Genomic DNA, 18256 nt, shown 5'->3' with positions numbered 1-18256 from the left:
TATTCCTGCCTCTACTAAAGTGCTCCTCTGTACATCTTAGTACCCAAGTGCCTCAGAAAAAATGATAAAATTAGAATAGGGACAGACTCAGAAATAATTTCAAAGTATTATAAATATAATATTTTTATCAAGAGATTAAAAATAAATATTATTAGCCACTGAGGTTCCTTGGTTCTCAGTTTTTATAGAAAATAAATCAATATTAGTTTTATTTGCATTGTATTATATTTGCTGCTTAGTAATTTATTGATAAGAGATGTTTGAGATCATACATTACTTTTTCATGTGACCTAAACAGTGTCATTGAACTGTGTGATTTAAGCAGATATCCCTATGTATGTGTGTGCCACATGTTTAACGCTGGAGTAGCTGAAAGGTTTTTTTAAAAAAAGGAAATTTTAACCAGACTTCAGAAAGTGAACCAGAATATCACGTTCTAGGAAGAGTCTAGCTAAGAATTAAGGGAAGTCTTGTACAGAAAATTCTTAGTATATTTTTAAATAGTAAAGAAAATGTGCAAGTATCTTACCCATGTCTTCTGACTTTTCCTCTGCTAATAGGAAGCAGTGAAGATGGAGAAAAAGATTAGATGAGTTAAAGTTTCCTCACTGGAATTACACATGTGGTACGTACGCACTCTGGACTAATGTCTGATAAACTCTGTCTAAAACTTATGTGGATCTGCTGGAGTGAAATACAGGTAATCAAGAAATACTAAGAATTAAAATAAACACTGAAAGCAATCAGGACATTAATTTGAATGTGTATTTAACTTTGTAATGTATTGTTTTTAAATCAATGCAATTTGCTTTTCATTGAATGATGATTCTGCCGCTGTTTTCAAGTACTTGAAGTATTCAGATAATTATTCGTAACAAACATGTAAAGTAGTTACACTACATTCTGGTTTATGTATGGGATTGTATCATATTCTTTTTATATTTTTCCATGTAGTTCGTTATCTATTTGACCATACTACCTGTTGTAGAATTGTGTATAATTGTCCTGTGCAACAGGTGGCTGTGTTGTTGAAACTGTATGAATGATAGGTGATCAGTAGTGAGCCATATTTATTCTGAAAGATATCACTTACTACATATTACTTTGCTTACTGCAATTGCACTATGGATTTTTCTTCCCATATTCCCCAACATTGTATAGAATCAAAATCTTAATTTTTTTTCAAGGAATTGAAATTAAGACAAATTGAATTGGCCCAGTTAACCAGTTCATTTTGTACTATTATAGTCTTTGCTATGCACTGCACTTGTAAAACATACAACATTTCTGGGTGTTATGTTAGAATTGCTGGAATCTTACATACAGTACCATTTAAAGTGATAGCTACTACAAATTGTGAGAGTGCCTGTATTTCATAGGAAATTTGGGGAGGGATGTCTGAAATATCTTTGGGATCCATTTTGGATTAAGTGAATATCTTATTTTCACTCCTGAAAGTAATCATAGTCATTTAAATTATAGTAGCACCTTCCTAGGTAGTCATATTTGATGGCCTTTCTGCATTCCATTAAAACTGCCAACTTTTGGAGAGAGGGAGGTATATGTTGGCCCTGAAAACTTGCGTTGAAACTGGGTATCTTGTAGAAAGATTAATTTTAATAAAAATGGACCCATCAGGCCTACCTGGCTGCTCACTTGTTCATCCTATGAATTCTGAAGCCCAAATTATTTTCTTTTGACTATGCATTGGGCCTTCCATGCCTCCTTCCCCTTCAGAAACCTGTAGATTCCCTTTATATCAATTACTGCAAAAACTATTTAGTATTAGGATTAACAACTGGGGATTTAAGCATGCTAATAGCCCTGCTTCTAAACTAGCAGAAAACTGGCATTCATACTTTGTCACCCAGAGAACTGTCCAGGCCTGTATTAAGACATCATCAGGGCTCCATGGTGCTGCTTGAAATGTGCACTGATCTAAAGATGTAAGATAGTAAAGCTTGCCATTAAACTGTCCAAGTGAAGTGAACATGGAGAGAGAAAACTATCTCAAATCCAGCTAGTTTTAATTAATCCTTTAAATAAGTTGTCTAACAAGTTCCCTCACTGTCTCACTAAATACAGTTGGGCAGTAATTCCTTCACCTGTGAAATGTATTATGCAGCTGCAAATGTGGGGCTAGATTGGAAAAAGCTGAAAAATGCTGGCATTTAGTGCTTTGTGGTCAACCCTTCTATCTGGCTGTACAGCATACTGCAGTTTAGTGGCATAAATATTTTTTACTCTGCTTTAGTATAGGACTAGTCTTTCTGCTGAATAAGTCTGGGTACAGAAAAGCTAAGAATGTAATCAGCAGCAGCATAAAGAACTACATGTTTTCAGCTGTTAAGCTCTGTTTGATGTTACAATTTCATTTTATACACAGTTTGGTTTAAAACAGGGCATTGGTTTTAAGTGACACAAATACAAAAAAGTAATTTTTTTTCTTTTTTTATAAACTATTATTTCACCCTTACAGCTAGAATGGCTTTCATACCCCTCAAGGGAAAGAGATTAATTCTAAAATAAAATGCTTCAAAGTTTCAGTGTATTGCTGAGGTACTGAGTTGTCCTACTGAGGAGCTCAGGTCCAGAGGGAACCTGAGAGTCACAGGGAGAGTTGTACTTCAGTGTGAGTAACATCATAGAAATTTGCTGTTGCACATGCACAGCAACAGCTTTTCATGGAATTTTTCAAATATCTTTAAATGCAAAGCCAGTTCTAAATATACACTTACAATATATACTGTAATGGGTTTAAAGGCGCTATTACGTGGTATGCTCTTTATACATATTAAAATATAAACAATAGGCCTTGGCACACTAATCATTATATCCTATTAGTTCTGTAATACAGACTTTTAAAATTCCTTAAACACACACCAGGTTAAGATGTCTCATCAATCCTTGAATTTTTCTGTAACATTTTTACATTACCATGAATAAAAAAGCAGGGAAATCCAAAATTAAGAATGAAACTCCATATGCTGAGTCTCCAAAGAATGTATGGAATTGTCTACCTTAGATGTGCTGAAACACCTAAATTATCACAGGGTTAGAGAAGGAGTTTCAGCCTTAATTCTGAATCTCTTGATTTTGAAGATAGTTTCTGAGGTTAAATAAAAGCTAATACAGTTTGACTGGGATATTGAGATGCAGCTTCACTTTTGTTCCTGTTGTAACTTCAGAAATTTAGATTATAGAACAGATCTTGTGCAGCTGGGTAGTATTTAACCTTGTATTCAACACATCAGGATTTTCCTCAGTTGGTGGGGCTTCTCTTTAGTAAGAGTACCATGTCTTAAAAACCTTACGTAACAATGAACGTTTACTCCTATGTCCAAATGGACTGTTTGCTAATGAATTGCCAAACAGACATTTTTTGTTCAAAATGGGAATTGTGTGTGTGTGTGATGTTATACAAAGTAATGTGCTTCTTTAGCAATATTACAGAGAAAAATCGTTGTTATATCTGTTCAATTATATCTGAATTGCCACACTTCCTTAATCTCAGTGGATATTAATTTCATTAATCCAATTCACTAGATTAAAATTGTAATAATTTTTTTTGGAAATATGTCGTTAAATTTTATTACAAACTACTACCGTGTTCAAGTGGTAAACCATCTTCCAAAAATGAATTATGCAAGGAAGGCAAATTTGTGGAGTAGCTGAAATGTAATCAAGTTGAGGTGATTTGTCAAATGGGCCATACATTACATTCTGTTATCTCTTGCACTACTTATCCAAGTGGTTTCAGTTTTAGAAATATTTATATCTGTTTTTTCAATGGTTTATTATGAGGGTTGATTCCATTTTAGTTTCTTCTGTAATAGAAGATCTTGATTATTTATTTAAATGCTAAAAGGCATTATCTTAATTTGGCTACTTAAATATCTTACAAAAAAGATCCCATGTACAGTCTAAAATGGAAGCTGATAACATGCTTTTAAAATTTCTTGGTGAGAAAATGTGACTAGGTTACACAGTGAGAAGCCAATAAAGTGAGAAGAGAGTCAATTTTTTTATTTGAAACACCTGTACCTTCCAAGTCCCTAACTTTCAGCTATATGTTATACATGTAAACTGCCATTTCCATGGAAACAGACAGAACACTTTTTCGTATCCTTGGTGATGCACTAATGAAAGCCATTCAAGCCTCTTTCTTTTATCAGTATTTTAAGTAATACATTTATATGTAGTATTGAATCTTTTTTCATGAGGGGCTGGTTGGTAGGGAAATACTTGTGTGTTTTTTTAACTATTAAGCACTATGCTAAAATTTCAGTGGTAAGTCAGGTGTTAGTGACATGGCTATTTTTGGATTTAGTGAAAGGTGGAATCAAGGTATATTAGCCTTATAAAAAAATAGCCTTAAAATAAGAATGGAGTGTACAAAATTACTTCAGCTTTAAGTCATACAAAAATCTCCTTAAATATTAATAAGTTTTGGTTCAAGTCTTTGATAAGAAAAAATCTAGAGAGAGTACAAGAGCATATAAATATATTGAAAATAAGTATTTGTGATACCAGCAGCCTGTTTTTCAGATAAACTTGAATATGACTTAAAATTATTAGTTTTATTAAATTGTTTGAACTTGCACAGTCATAGGTGTAATTTAATGATAAATGGTACTGATCTGTATATACAATGTTTAATGCAATTTGTAAATGAGAAGCTATGTAACAAAATCATAGGCATGAGGTTTTCCTATTGTAATTTAATACAGGTATGAGGTTTTTGGCAATACATCATAGTTAATGAAATTTCAGGTCAAATTGTCTTGCAATTGTGTACATTTTTAAATTGTAATATTTCTACTGTATATTGATTATCATGCATAGTGTGATTCAATAAATTGCTTGTAATTTAAAAACACTATTTAATATTCAAAAATAAAATAGCTATATATTTATAACCTTCGTGTCTGTGTTCGTTTATTCTTAGCCCAACTCATTTCTGGTACTTGTTCAGCTGTTCGTTTCAGTGAAGTGAACGGGACTACTTTTGGAAATCAAATCTTTGTGCTCATAAGCAAGGAACTCAGCAGCATCTGTTCTACCCCAGGTGCCTGAAGCCCCAGACCCTTCAACCTACACAGCACAACAAAACCTATATGAGAGGGTGTATTTTAGGTCCGGTCTACACTACACGTTTAAACCAATTTTAGCAGTGTTAAACCTATTTAACACTGTACCCGTCCACACAACGAGGCCCTTTATATCGATATAAAGGGCTCTTTAAATCAGTTTCTGTACTCCTCCCCAACGAGAGGAGTAGCGCTAAAATCAGTATTACCTATTTGGATAGGGTTAGTTGGCCGCAAATCGACGGTATTGGCCTGCAGGTGGTATCAACATGCTCCACTTTGGACGTAGCAATCATGTCTCGGATGCAGTGGCCAGTAGACAGGAAAAGACCCCGCAAACTTTTTGAATTCATTTCACGTTTTGTCCAGCGTGGAGCTCTGATCAGCACGGGTGGTGATGCAGATCCCAATCCAAAAAGAGCTCCGACGCATGGACTGTACGAAGTACTGGATCTGATCACTTGGGAGACAATTATTCTATCAGAGCTCTGTACAAAGACGAAATGCCAAAGCATTGAAAAAAAATCTCCAGGCCATGACAGAGACACAGCACAGTGCTGTGTGATATGCGTAACGGAAAGCCAAAGAATCAAATGGATGCTCATGGAGGGGGAAGGGTACTGAGGACTCCAGCTAAACCCAAGTCCCAATCTCCGAAATCATTTCCATTCTTGCTGACGCTCCTCTGTCAGGGTCTCACCATTGTCGCGGTGTTCAGGATCTATCTCGTCAATTTACCACCCTCCATGATAGAAAGGGGAAACTGTTTCTTGACTTTTTTGTATGTCACCCTATGTACTGCATGTCGCTGGTAGACATGGACGTGCTGCAGCAGTAACAAGTAGCATCTCTCTCTTCCCTCCCGAAGTGGCAGACGATTACAGTGCAATAGACTGTGCCGTCCTGTCATGAGCCAGTGAGTGCTCTGGTGGCTCCGGTGAGGCGGACCGGGGCGCCTGGGTAAAATTGGATGATTCTCCGGGTTCATTCCCAGTAGATGGTACAGACGGTGGTAACGTTCCTCCATTCAATGGGGGGTGAGCTCCATCTATCCCCTCCCTTTCATGTGTAAAGAAAAGATTCTGTACTGCCTGGACTACATAGCAGCGGATGCTGGGCTCCTCTCCCCACACCAATTTAATATCCTCTTGCACTGGACTATCATAGCAGCTGGAGGCTGCCTCCTCCTCTTTTATCTCAGTAACAGTCCGTGTTTCTTATTCCTGTCTTTATTAATTCATCACAAAAATGGGGGGACACAGGCCACTCGTAGCCCAGGAAGGTTGGGGGGGAGTGAAGCATGGGGGTTGTTGCAGGCCCCCCCGGTGAATGTGCCACAGCTCATTCATTCTGCAGATCTGACATGGAGCGGTTGTGGCTCTAGATACCAACTGGTTCTAGTACACTTGCCTCAGTACTAGCGATTTGGACTGATCTATTTTTAGATGACCTAAAGTGAGAGAGTGAATTGGGGAGTCATTTCATTTTTAGTGTCTTGCGTCTCGGTGATACCTTGCAGCAGGGGCACGCATGACAGCGCAGATCGGTACAGAACGACAGATAACCATCATCTCATTGCCAATTTACAATGGCGCAGCAGACAGTACAGAACGACTGATAACCGTCTCTGCCGTCATGCAAAGGCAAATGAATGCTGCTGTGTAGTGCTGCAGTATCGCTTCTGTCAGCGGTATCTAGTACACCTACGGTGGTTGCCGTGCTATTGTGTCTGCCAGGGCAATCCACGGAAGAAGGGCGCGAAATGATTCTGCCATTACTTTCCCGGAGGAAGGAATGACTGATGACATTTACCCAGAACCACCTGTGACAATGATTTTTGCCCCATCAGGCACTGGGATCTCAACCCAGAATTCCAAGGGGCGGGGGTGGCTGCGGAATAGCTACCCACAGTGCAACACTCCAGAAATAGATGCTAGCCTTGGACCATGGACGCAAACCACTGAATTAATGTGCTTAGTGTGGCCGCGTGCACTCGACTTTATACAATCTGTTTTACAAAACCGGTTTATGTAAAATCGGAATAATCCCGTAGTGTAGATGTACCCTCAGATCCCTAAGCTCTTCTGCTAGTACGTGTCACCATCATTTGAACATCATATCACATAACACATACCCTCTACAGGGAAGCACTGTACAGCATGGATTTAATTTGTAGTAATATCTTTTAAATGAAAATTTCTTGAAATGTGTTAGCATCTGAAATCATCACAGTGGGTTTTGCTATGATTATGTGAGGTTTAATAAAGACTACACATGAATGTGCATGTCTTTATATAAACAAAACAAACCCTGCTGTTATGTAGTAGGCATGGATTCCTGCTCTTTTGCACAAGGAGGTCCCAGTAGAACAGACATACTCACCGTCTTGTTGTGAAGAGATTGCATATCATTCCTCCCTTTACAGACAAGTAACTGGGTGAGTGGCATTGGTATAAACCTCTGAGCTCCTGTTTTCCTGGTTTAGATGATGATGGAAAATATTCTAAAATGAAAAAAATAATGTAAATGAAGTGCTCAAAAATGCTTCAGTAATAAGACGATTCTTTATGCCTGGGCCTTCTAAAGCTGCCATTAGCAACACCACCAAAATTGCACATAGTGAGAAGAAAGGTGAGCCTTCGTATAGGGGATTAGAAGTCACAAGACTTAGACTCTATTTCCAGCTCCTTAGCAAACTTCTTGTGTGACTTTGGAGCAAGTCAAAAAGAGCCCATGCTTCCAAAAATGGCCTTTAATTTTCAATGCTTTAGATTTTGGGTGCCCAACTTACATCCTGACTTTCATAGTGCTGAACACCTGCATTTCCTATTGACTTAAATTGAAGTTGCACGGTCATCACTTCCACAAACAAGGCTGTATGTGTCCCAAGTTAGCCATATCAAGTTAGAGACCTCTTCTGAAAATGTGGGCCAAAAATTCTATATGCCTCAGTTTTCCCAGCTGTAAATGGGGATAGTGCTTCCCTAGTCACAGGTCATTGAAACTTCATGTTTGTAAAGCACTTTGATTTCCATGTGGCAGGATAGGCTCAAATTATTTGTTGTGTTTGCAACTCTTGACTCTTTCTTCTACCGGAGCAATGTTAAAAACATGCAAGAAACTAACACTAAAAATTGGAAACAGTGCAAGAAACTTGTGAACATATTGAACAGGTGACATAATTAACTACTAACAAGAAATCCATTATTATAACATTTGTACTTTTAAAAAATGCAACTGAAATGGAATTTTAGTGAGGATGAATTTGGCACAAAATTATAAAATTTCAGAATTTGTAGCATATAGTTGGTGAACAGCACTATAGATTGTGTAGTGTTAAGGTGATAAAATGTTTCTGTGTTACTAATTCCACTACTTTTGTTCCTGTCTTAAGTTTAGGAAGTGACAAAACTGCCCCAAAGTGCACAATAAATATAAATAATTCTGTTTTTCATTAGGGTGACCAGATGTTCTGTTTTTATAGGGCCAGTCCTGTTTTTGAGACTTTCTTATATAGGCACCTATTACCCTCCACCCCCTGTCCCGTTTTTTCACAGTTGCTAGCTGGTCACCCTAGTTTTCATAGACCTTTTGCATTGTCATGATCCTAAAATGCATGTAAAGATTTAAAAAGAAATGCTTTCAATTCTAGCCTTCTAAAAAGAAAAAACTTTGGTTACACTATACAAAGGAATATATTAATCTTTTGGTATCTGCCTTTAAGAAATGGAAAAAAACTGTACAATTACAACTTAAATTTCCTTCCATGGATTTTAACAAACAGATACTTCAACTTAAATCACAGTAGGAACTTTAAGTAGGCAAAATGTAATCGCTCAGGCTGAAATTTGACTAGGATGTGGGAGCTTTTTCCACAGCTTTTAAAAATCCCATGGCACTTCTATCACTTTCATATCTCATGGTCCCTGAATACCTCACAGTCTTGTGCATTTACTACAACAGTACTGTGAAACAGGGAAGTGCTATTCACTGCATTTTATAAATGGTAAATTGTAGCACAGAGCGCCTAGGTGACTTGCCCAAGGTGTTAGTTTGTAGTGGAATAGGGAATTGAGTCCAGTTCTGTGAAGTCCCAGTAGTGCCCTATCACTCACCCATCCTTCCTCTCTAGGGCTGGATATCTGGCCAGTCAAATGTCAAAAATGGTCAAATATTTTAAAGCAGTAACTTCTTAGAACAGTAACAAAAAAAGAGTAAGACCTTATGGCCTCCAGTAGTCTTAGCCTTAGATTCTTATGCCTAATTATAAAAAAAACAAGCTAATTAAAAGTTATTTTAATTCAGAAAAATGCAAAACATATTGTCCTTTAAAAAAATGATGGAATAATACCATGATGCAATCAAAAAGATAGGCCACCACTTACATCGGGGAACTCTTATGGGAACACAACTATATTTAACCATGGACAAATAAATTAACTTGATTAGATTGGTCAGTTGACCGGCTTGCCAAGCCTGTTCCTCTTTAATGACAAGTAGTCATGATAATCTCATTATCTGTGCTGTCTGGAAGGGTCTATCAGCAGGGTGCCAACTACGATTGTGTTGGAGCATTGTTCTAGTACTGACTGAGGGAAGAGTTTCTGCTTCTTGAATCACCAGTCCCGCTTGCAGCACCTTGGTATTGAACTGGAAGTCTCCCAGAATACTGACCCATCCAAAACCAGCTCAGTCGGAGTGACCAGAAGGAATTGCAGCACAAAGCTCAGCTCCTCTTCTAATAACAATAAAAAAAAAAAAATCCCTCTGAAATTTGGGAACGTTAAGTTTGCAAGCTGAAGCTGTCCTCTGGTGAATGTTTGCAGGAAAAGAGCCCTGTTTAGAGTGACCAGATGTCCCAATTTTATAGGGACAGTCCCGATTTTGGGGTCTTTTTCTTATATAGGCTCCTATTACCCCCCACCGATCTTTCACACTTGCTGTCTGGTCACCCTAGCTGTGCTGATGTGGGCAGCTTTCCGGGTGTTTTATTTTCATATGACTTAACCTGTGTTTGAACAAGTTCTCCAACATATGACACAAACTGGCTTTTATTCATCGGGGAGGGAGGGGGATCTCACGCTTAAATTGGGCCGCACAATGCCGCCCTGTGTGCTGCAGGAGCGGGCGGCACCGCCCGCGCGATAAGGACCCACGTTCTCACCGCGCTGCCCAGTGGAAACAGCCACCTGCCCCGCGGCTCTAAGGTCCCGGCTCTGCCCCCGTGCAGCGGACCCTCGCCCAGCCCCGCCCGCAGCTGCCGCCCCCCACTGCGGATTCGCCTGGAAACTCCCGCTGCGCCAGGCTCCGCCTCCCGCTGGCTCCGGCCCTAAAGCGACGTGTCCCAGGCCCGCCGGGCGGGCAGGCTGCGGTCACACGCGCCTCAGCCACCTGCCGCGCTGGAGCGGCTGCTCGCCCGGCGGCCCGCCCTCCACGCCGGCTGCCAGGTACGCGTGCCGGGCACCGGGCTCCCGGCGCGGTGGGGGGCTAGGGAAGGGCTCCCGCTGTCTGCAATTGCACTGACCGCTCCAGCCCCGCTGTGCCCGCCGCCTGCCCCCTCACACAGCCCCCCTCCGCCCTCGGTAGGTCTTTCCTCCGCGCTTTCTCCTGTGCCTTCCCGCTCCTTCCCCCGCTGCCCCAAGTTCCTCCTCTGCCTGCCCGCTTGCTCCCTCGCGAGCCTTCGCCTCTCCTCCCGCTCTGCGAGCTCCGAATGGCACCCCCGGCCTCCTACCCACCCCCAGCCCCTTCTGCTCTAGTTGCCTCCAAGCACCCTCCAGCCACCCCTTTGATTGCCCAAGCCCTTGCAACACAAACTCCGGCCAGGACTCTCTCTCATTCCTCACTGTCTCTTCTCTCTCTGGAGGTCCAGTGCCAAGCCTGTCAGATTACACTATCAGGCTGTGGGCTTAGGTAGGGTAGGGGTGGGGGTGGGGGTGGGGGTGGGGGAGGAGGGAAGATTTTTTGGGAGGTGGGTAGCAGATGGGTCTGGGGTATGTAGCTGTATTTGAAAGCAACCTTCCCCCAAGCCACTTCACCTACCCTATTGTCACCTGCTGTCCTTAATCTACTGGTTCTACCACACTCCCTCCCCCCTTTCCTCTGCTGACTGCCACCCCTAGTCCAGGAAGGTGGGTATCTGTCAAGGAGCAGCTGGTTGCTTTCCCAGTGGCAGTGCCTTCTGCACGGGAGGCAGGGTTTGGCTGCTCTCCTTGGTGCCTTTTTGCACTGTTCCATCCTACTTCTAATTTGCCATCTTTCCTACAGAGAGAGACGCTCCCAGGTTTCTCCTGGCCTGGCTTTGGTTTTTCTTTTCCCCAGTATCAGCCCTGTGTCCCAGCTTTTTTCCTTAGGCGCCCATGACTCTCAGGCAGCATGGTGTGGGGCCGGTGGGTGAAACCCGAGATGCAATCCTGTCTTGTTCCCCAGGCAGCCTTGGGCTGGAGGCCCCCTAATCAAACCACTTTATGAGGTGAGCAGAGATCCTCGGCCGGGAAACTTGAGTACCCTGTGATGAGGTATGAACCCAAAGAATGGCCAGAGTAGCTGGCACAGTGCAGCTGGGATGCTGTGGATACGGAGAAGGGAGCAGCTGAGGATGTTTCTAGGTGGTGGCAGTGATGTTGGTTTTCCCAGCGTCCTCAATCAGTTTTACTCTCTACTGCAAGAGGTGGTGATGTGGAGTGGTGGTGCACCTCCCCTGTCCTTCCAGGAGGGGAGTTAAGCTCTGGGGTCAGTCTCTAACAGCAGTCCGACTCTCCAGCCACTCCCATTTCAGTGCATCACCAGAAATATGTTTTAAGACTGGAACTAGAGGGAGTGAATGGACCCTCCCTCCCATTAATACCAATCACCAGGACAAGGAGGGCTGCTGTCAGATGGCTGCTATTGTACCAAGCATTGGCACAGAGTGGAGGTGGGGGTGCTGCTGCATCATCACTGTTTTATTGCTCATCCACCTGGAAGGAAGGGGCATTGCTGCACCTGTGCAGGTGCCCTGTCCCGTGGCACAGGAAGAATAGACTCTGCCATCCTGCCAGCGTTGGCTAGATTATTGACTTGGTAGTTGTAGAAATTGCTGTTCTGTTGGGTGTTGAAACTGTTGTACCCTTGTCATTAGCTGGTGAAAGAAGAGAGAATGCAACCCATTCCCCCTCCTGCACTGTGCTATCAGTGCAGGAGGAGGTACAGCTGCCAGCATGCCAGTCTTCACTGTGCAGCAGGAACTCTGCTGTTGCTGCACCATACTGTGGGTGCCGATTACAGCCAGCCTTCCTCCTCTAAATGCAACAATCCAAAATAGCAAGGTGGTATCCCTGGAAGAGAGCTGGGAAGACCATTGAGGAGAAGCAGTCTGAGCCTTCCACCAGTTGTGGACAGAGCTGACACAGCTAGCATTTTAAAGGCGAGACTAAAAGCAAATGACAAATAGAAGGGCATTAGCTTGTGAATGAGAAATTAATAAAAATTTGAGTTAATAACTCCTAAAAGGTGTCTGGCTGGCACTGAGAGAAGGTGGGGAGGCATGTGGTGAAGTTGGGAGAGTGTGAGAGAAAGCAAGAGCAGCACTCAAAGGAACGGGGGAAAGAGAAAGGGGGCATTCAGAGGACAGCATAATGTGTTGACTTTGCGATGTGAGTGTGTGATGCTGCCCACAAACAGGACCTCTTACTCTCACAAGTTTTCCTTTAGCTCCAGTGGAAGAGACTTGCCTTATTTGGAGCTGGATATCCAGGGTTCTAGTCCCAAACCACTTCTGTGTGTGCGCGTGATGTTCACTGCACATGGATGTGATTCAGCTCATAAGGAATGGGTGCCAGGAGCTGGGAGGAAAGGGAGTTTTATAACTAAGCCTTTACTGACAGTCATGTTCCTGTTGTGCTTCTCACTTTCTGATTTGCTGACGCCGAAGACCTCTTTTTGCTGTTGAGATCTCTAAACTGGAAACGCTAAATCTCACTCCAGCCTTTAAATCCCTTTCCTGTTTTCCCTCAGGACAGCTCTTGCTTAAGGGAACAGACTTGGCTAACCAATGTTTCGAGTCACTTTTTTTTTTTTATATTATTTTGTTTCTAGTTGCTCATGACAGACCAAAATCTTCTCTTACCTAAACTAGTGATACCATTGTAGCCAAGAGGAGAACTTGGCCAAATGTTTCCACCGTCCATCTGCCTTGTAATGCCTTATACACTGTGGTTATCAGCATTGTCACATTGTAGTCATTTCAGCTGGCCTGTGGCATATGTGAAATGGAGCTGGATTGGAAGCCACCAGGCTCTAGTGAACAGGAGCCCACGTGAAACACTCATTTCACTCCAGTTTTAGCATGCTCATTGGCATTCTCAGCAGAGAGGCCAAGGACTGAATGAACCGGAGAGGATATTGCCACAGAGAACTACAGTGGCTTCTTCTTCAGTTAGAGGAGAGGGGCACAAACAGAGGCCCACTGAATCAGACAAATGAGACAATGAATGTTGCCAGTTGGAGACTGAAATCCAAAGCAAGTACATTATGAGCAGATGTAGTAACAGGCTCCCTCCCTCCTCCCCTCATCCCCCCACCCCCCAGTCCCACTAACATGCCTGAATCAAGATGCAAATACATCACCACCACCACTGCCCACGCGCTGTGGTTAAGAGGATCCTCTCCAGGGGCCCTGCTTCCATCCACAGAGCCCAGATGGGCTGACATTAACAATCACTAAAACATATACTAATAAACAAAAGATCCAGCTGGTAGTTTCACAGTATTGTGCAGGTAGATGCTGGTACACAGCGAAACAGCACAATGACTTTCCATTTGTTCTGTATGAAATGTAACGACAGCTGAAGATGTTGATGTTTATGTTTTTGCAGCATGTTGATGGCAAGTACCAGAAGATTAACTTAGTGGGAGAACACGCTGGATGACATTTCCCCATCATCTGCTAAAACATGAAGACCAAAAGCAAAAGAACGAAGTACAGGCTTGCTGTTGACAAAGAACCCTTTCTTGGGGAGACAACTTTGAGCAAAGAGGAACCAGTAGAATGTGTGCGACGCAAAGAAAGGAGAAATGGCGTAAACAATGAGAGTAGCAAGACCGGTACAGTCAAAGCCAAGCATGCTTGGAACAACAAAGACAGACACTTAAGGCGATTGGAAAGCAATGAACGGGAGAGGCAGAGAATGCACAAGCTCAATAATGCATTCCAGGCCTTGCGGGAGGTTATCCCTCATGTGAGAGCTGAGAACAAACTTTCTAAAATTGAGACTCTCACGCTAGCCAAAAATTACATTAAATCACTGACTTCCACCATACTCCATATGTCCAGTGGGCATCTTCCAACTGTAGAAGGAACTGGGGCATCCAATGGCTTCAAACTGTACCAGCATTACCAACAGCAACACGGTGATGAGGAACACGATGAACAACTAAAAAAATACTCCACACAAATTCACAGCTTCAGACAAGGCAGCTAAAGTTAGCTACTGCCCTCATTCTCTCATCTCCATACATTCCTGTATATTTCAGCATTTGGAGGATTATGGGGTTATTTCCTCCTGGTGGGTTTCTTTTTTGTTTTTTTTGGAAAGACAAATGTTTAGTGACTAGATCTCATAATTCTCGTTGAAATTATCCTAAATTGTAGGTTAGGTTTTTCAAAGAGATTAATGATTTTGGTTGCCTGATTTGAAACACCTTCTCTCTTCTTATAGTTTTTTGTTTACCTGCTTTGTTTGTAATTTTCTTGAGGTCAGAATGTTCTTTTAATTTGTAATGAGAAATTGTTTGATTGTTCAACACCTAGATTGCTTTTGCAGGGCGGGCTTTATAAACAAATTATTTTTCAGTGGGAGGGGGTTCTCTGCACGTTAGGAAAGTTACTCTTTTTATAAGGTGCCTTGAGTTCGGCACCCAGCAGTGATGTCCTAAATCACTAGTCATTACTGAAAATACTGACTGTAACTTCTGTTCCTCCAGAAGTGACACCATGTAATGGGGAAGCTTGGTGCAGGAATAATGACATTTATGGCCCGGTACAGTATTTTGGAATGTGCACAGCTACTGGGGGGACAAATACTAACTGATCTGATATTTGGATAGCAGGACTAATTTCTTTAACCACAATTACTTGGATTTTTTCCCTTGAAATCTTAAATATCCTGCTACTCGGGGGAGGAACAAATTTAATGACGATAGAAACGTATTTTGAGTAGCTTGATTAATGTGATCGAACAGGTATGAATACTACCTAACAAATTGGCCTTGGACCAGACCCTAAATGCCCTAAACCAGCGGTTCTCAAACTTCATTGCACCATGACCCCCTTCTGACAACAAAAATTACTACACAACCCTAGGAGGGGGGATCAAAGACTGAGCCCCCTGCCCTGGGCAGAGGGGGCCAAAGCTGGAGCCTAAGGGCTTCTGCCCTGGGCAGGGGAATGTAACATTAGCCCTGTGAGGTGGGGTTTGGGTTTTGGCTTCAGCCCCTGGTGGTGGGGCTTAGGCTTAGGCTTCAGACTTGCTGGGGCCCATGGCCAACACCAGCCTTGGTGACCCCATTAAAATGGGGTTGTGACCCACTGTGGGCTCCCCACCCACAGTTTGAGAACCCTTACCCTGAACTCATTGAAGTAAATGGAAAGGTTCAGTTCATTTCAGTGTGCTTTGGGTCACATTCCTAAAATGTAGTCCGACAACTTCACTTAAAATGCACAATAATTAATGTGATCCTTGTTGCATTATATATATTTGAAAGTGCCTTTCAACAGAAACATTAAAAGAGATTTGTTAGATTGTAAGATCTTCTAGACAGGAGCTTGTCTTTGGCTGTGTTTGTACAGTATCCAGTCCAATGGGACTCCAGTTCCATTTGGACCCTTTGGGTGCTATTGTAATATAAATATTTAACAGTTAATTCACTTGTGATCTTTGCAAAAATGATGTGATTACAGAACAAATATTTTGTATATTTACCAGTTGGACAATGATAATCTGTGCATTTAAAATGAACTCTCCTAATAAAGCCTGCATTGTAATCAGTTAGGATTCATTCTGGGCTAGGTACTGTTAAATACAATAAATGAAGCAGGAGATCTCGAAACAAGAAAAGAAACTTTTTAAAAAAATGTTGGAATAAAAACTTGCATTTCTCCTAGCCCCTTTCTTCTTTGCCAAGCTAACATTTCTTTGTTTGGAATGTTGCATGTATAGCATATGTCACAACTGTCCCCACCCAGGGCCCTAGAGTGCTGATGTTAGCAGGCTAGTTGTGGTTATGCTGCAGAGGGGCAAGGGCAGGATTTAGGTGCTCATGCTGGCACAGGATGTAGCTTCATGGGCCCTACCTTTATCCCCACAGAGTAGGTAGTGCAAGGGGGAAGCAGGCTGGTGGCTGAGTGAGGGAGAGATTGGTGGATCCTTTGCAGGGGGCATTGAAGAGAACAGCTGCAGAGACCCCTAGAACATAAGAACGGCCATACTGAGTCAGACCAATGGTCCATCTAGCCCAATATCCTGTCTTCCAGTAGTGGCCAATGCCAGGTGCTTCAGAGGGAATGAACAGAACAGGAAGTCATCAAGTGATCCATTCCTTGTTGTCCACTCCTAGTTTCTGGCAAAACAGAGGCTAGGGACACTCAAAGCATGGTGTTGCATCCCTGCCCATCCTGGCTAATAGCCACTGATGGACCTATGCTTCAGGAACTTCTCTAGTTCTTTCATTGAACCCTGTTACAGTTTTGGCCTTCACAACAGCTCCTGGCAAAGAGTTCTAGAGGTTGTGTGTTGTGTGAAGAATCTGTGCAACCCAAGGTGCTCTGTGTGCAACAGAAAGCCATTCTGACCCTTATGGGTGTGTCTACATTGCTATAAAAAACTTGTGGCATGGCCACGGCTGGCCAAAGTCAGCTGACGTGGGCTTGTGAGGCTCGGGCTGCGGGGCTAAAAATAGCAGTGTGGCTGTTCAGGCTTGAGCTGGAGCCCAGCTCTGAGACCCACTCCCCTCATCAGGTCTCAGAGCCGGGCTCCAGCTCAAGCCTGAACAGCTACACTGCTATTTTTAGCCCTGCAGCTGGAGGCACTCCAGCCACAGTCAGCTGCCCGGCCTCAGCGTTGGTGCCATAGGATTTTTACTGCAATGTAGACACCCTATGAGTTCTCCCTGCTCTAATGCTTGGTGCAGTGTGGAGAAACTTTGGCCATTAAAAGAACAGGAGTACTTGTGGCACCTTAGAGACTAACAAATTTATTTCAGCATGAGCTTTCGTGAACTACAGCTCACTTCTTCGGATGCATAGAATGGAACACACAGACAGGAGATATTTATACTTAACAGAGAACATGAAAAGGTGGAAGTATCCATACCAACAGGAAGAGTCTAATCAATTGAGATAAGCTATCATCAGCAGGAGAAAAAAAAACTTTTAAAGTGATAATTAAGATGACCCATAGAAGGTGTGAGAAGAACTTAACATAGGGAAATAGATTCAATTAGTGTCATGACCCAGCCATTCCCAGTCTCTGTTTAGGCCTGAGTTAATTGTATCTAATTTGCATATTAATTCGAGTTCAGCAGTCTCTCTTTGGAGTCTTTTTTTGAAGTTTTTTTGTTGCAAAATTGCCACCTTCAAGTCTGTCACTGAGTGGTTAGAGAGGTAGAAGTGTAATGTGATATTTATTCCACTGTGCCAGGACAGATAGTGTGATAATGTTTTTATCTGGAACACATGAAGTGTCAGAGTCAGGGTATGAAAGAGACGTGTTTCCATCTTCTGCGGATGCAACGGGGAGCATGAGTGTTGCATTTCACACAGGGTGCTCCCTTAACTGCAGGGATTGGATTCCACCACCTGAACTTGAGTTCTTCCCGGTGACTTTTTCCCTCCCCAAAAAAACCCATTACTTAGAGCTGTTTTGAACTAATCTCTCCCTCACAGGGATTTGAATGGCAGATCACGCCATTGAGCCATCTAGGCTACTATCTTCCATTGTGCAGTGCCCACAAGTGCCTGTAACATCTCTAGTTTAGCTTACTACTGTGCTCTACTGGGGAGGGGGGGATGGATAAAGTCTGATCAAGGTTTTTTCTGTCCCTTGCGCTCTCTTTTTATAGATGAATGGGAAAGGAGTATTAAGATTTAACTGCTCACTTCTCTTGTCTACTGCAAAGCAGGCTTCACTGAA

At 42.4% G+C, this 18256-nt stretch overlaps 2 protein-coding genes across 4 annotated transcripts in view; both read left to right on the top strand.

Moving 5' to 3' along the window:
- Positions 1-4919, top strand: part of LMTK2 (lemur tyrosine kinase 2) — a 78913-nt gene extending 73994 nt beyond the window's left edge. For both annotated transcript variants that reach the window (XM_032779260.2, XM_032779261.2), the window contains one exon: positions 561-4919. In XM_032779260.2, the coding sequence (XP_032635151.1) occupies positions 561-589 (29 nt within the window). In that variant the 3' untranslated portion in view covers positions 590-4919. The remainder of the gene's footprint in view (positions 1-560) is intronic.
- Positions 4920-10459: 5540 nt separating this feature from the next.
- On the top strand, positions 10460-16113 carry BHLHA15 (basic helix-loop-helix family member a15). Of its 2 annotated transcripts, none has more exons than XM_032779253.2 (2): positions 10460-10537; positions 13943-16113. In XM_032779253.2, the coding sequence occupies exon 2, from the start codon at positions 14021-14023 to the stop codon at positions 14546-14548; it is 528 nt and encodes a 175-aa protein (XP_032635144.1). In that variant the 5' UTR covers positions 10460-10537; positions 13943-14020; the 3' UTR covers positions 14549-16113. The 2 variants fall into 2 exon arrangements, with proteins under 2 accessions (XP_032635144.1, XP_032635145.1); XM_032779254.2 differs by lacking the exon at positions 10460-10537 and adding an exon at positions 11177-11218.
- Positions 16114-18256: the final 2143 nt, after the last annotated feature.

This window comes from Chelonoidis abingdonii, chromosome 9, assembly GCF_003597395.2.
Source record: "Chelonoidis abingdonii isolate Lonesome George chromosome 9, CheloAbing_2.0, whole genome shotgun sequence".
Lineage (NCBI taxonomy): Eukaryota > Metazoa > Chordata > Testudines > Testudinidae > Chelonoidis > Chelonoidis abingdonii.
Note: the sequence above shows the minus strand (reverse complement) of the source record. Positions and strands in the feature narration are given on the sequence as shown.

Excerpts from the sequence above, each read along its gene's own strand:
- BHLHA15 (XM_032779253.2), top strand. The coding sequence starts at position 14,021 with ATGAAGACCAAAAGCAAAAGAACGAAGTACAGGCTTGCTGTTGACAAA.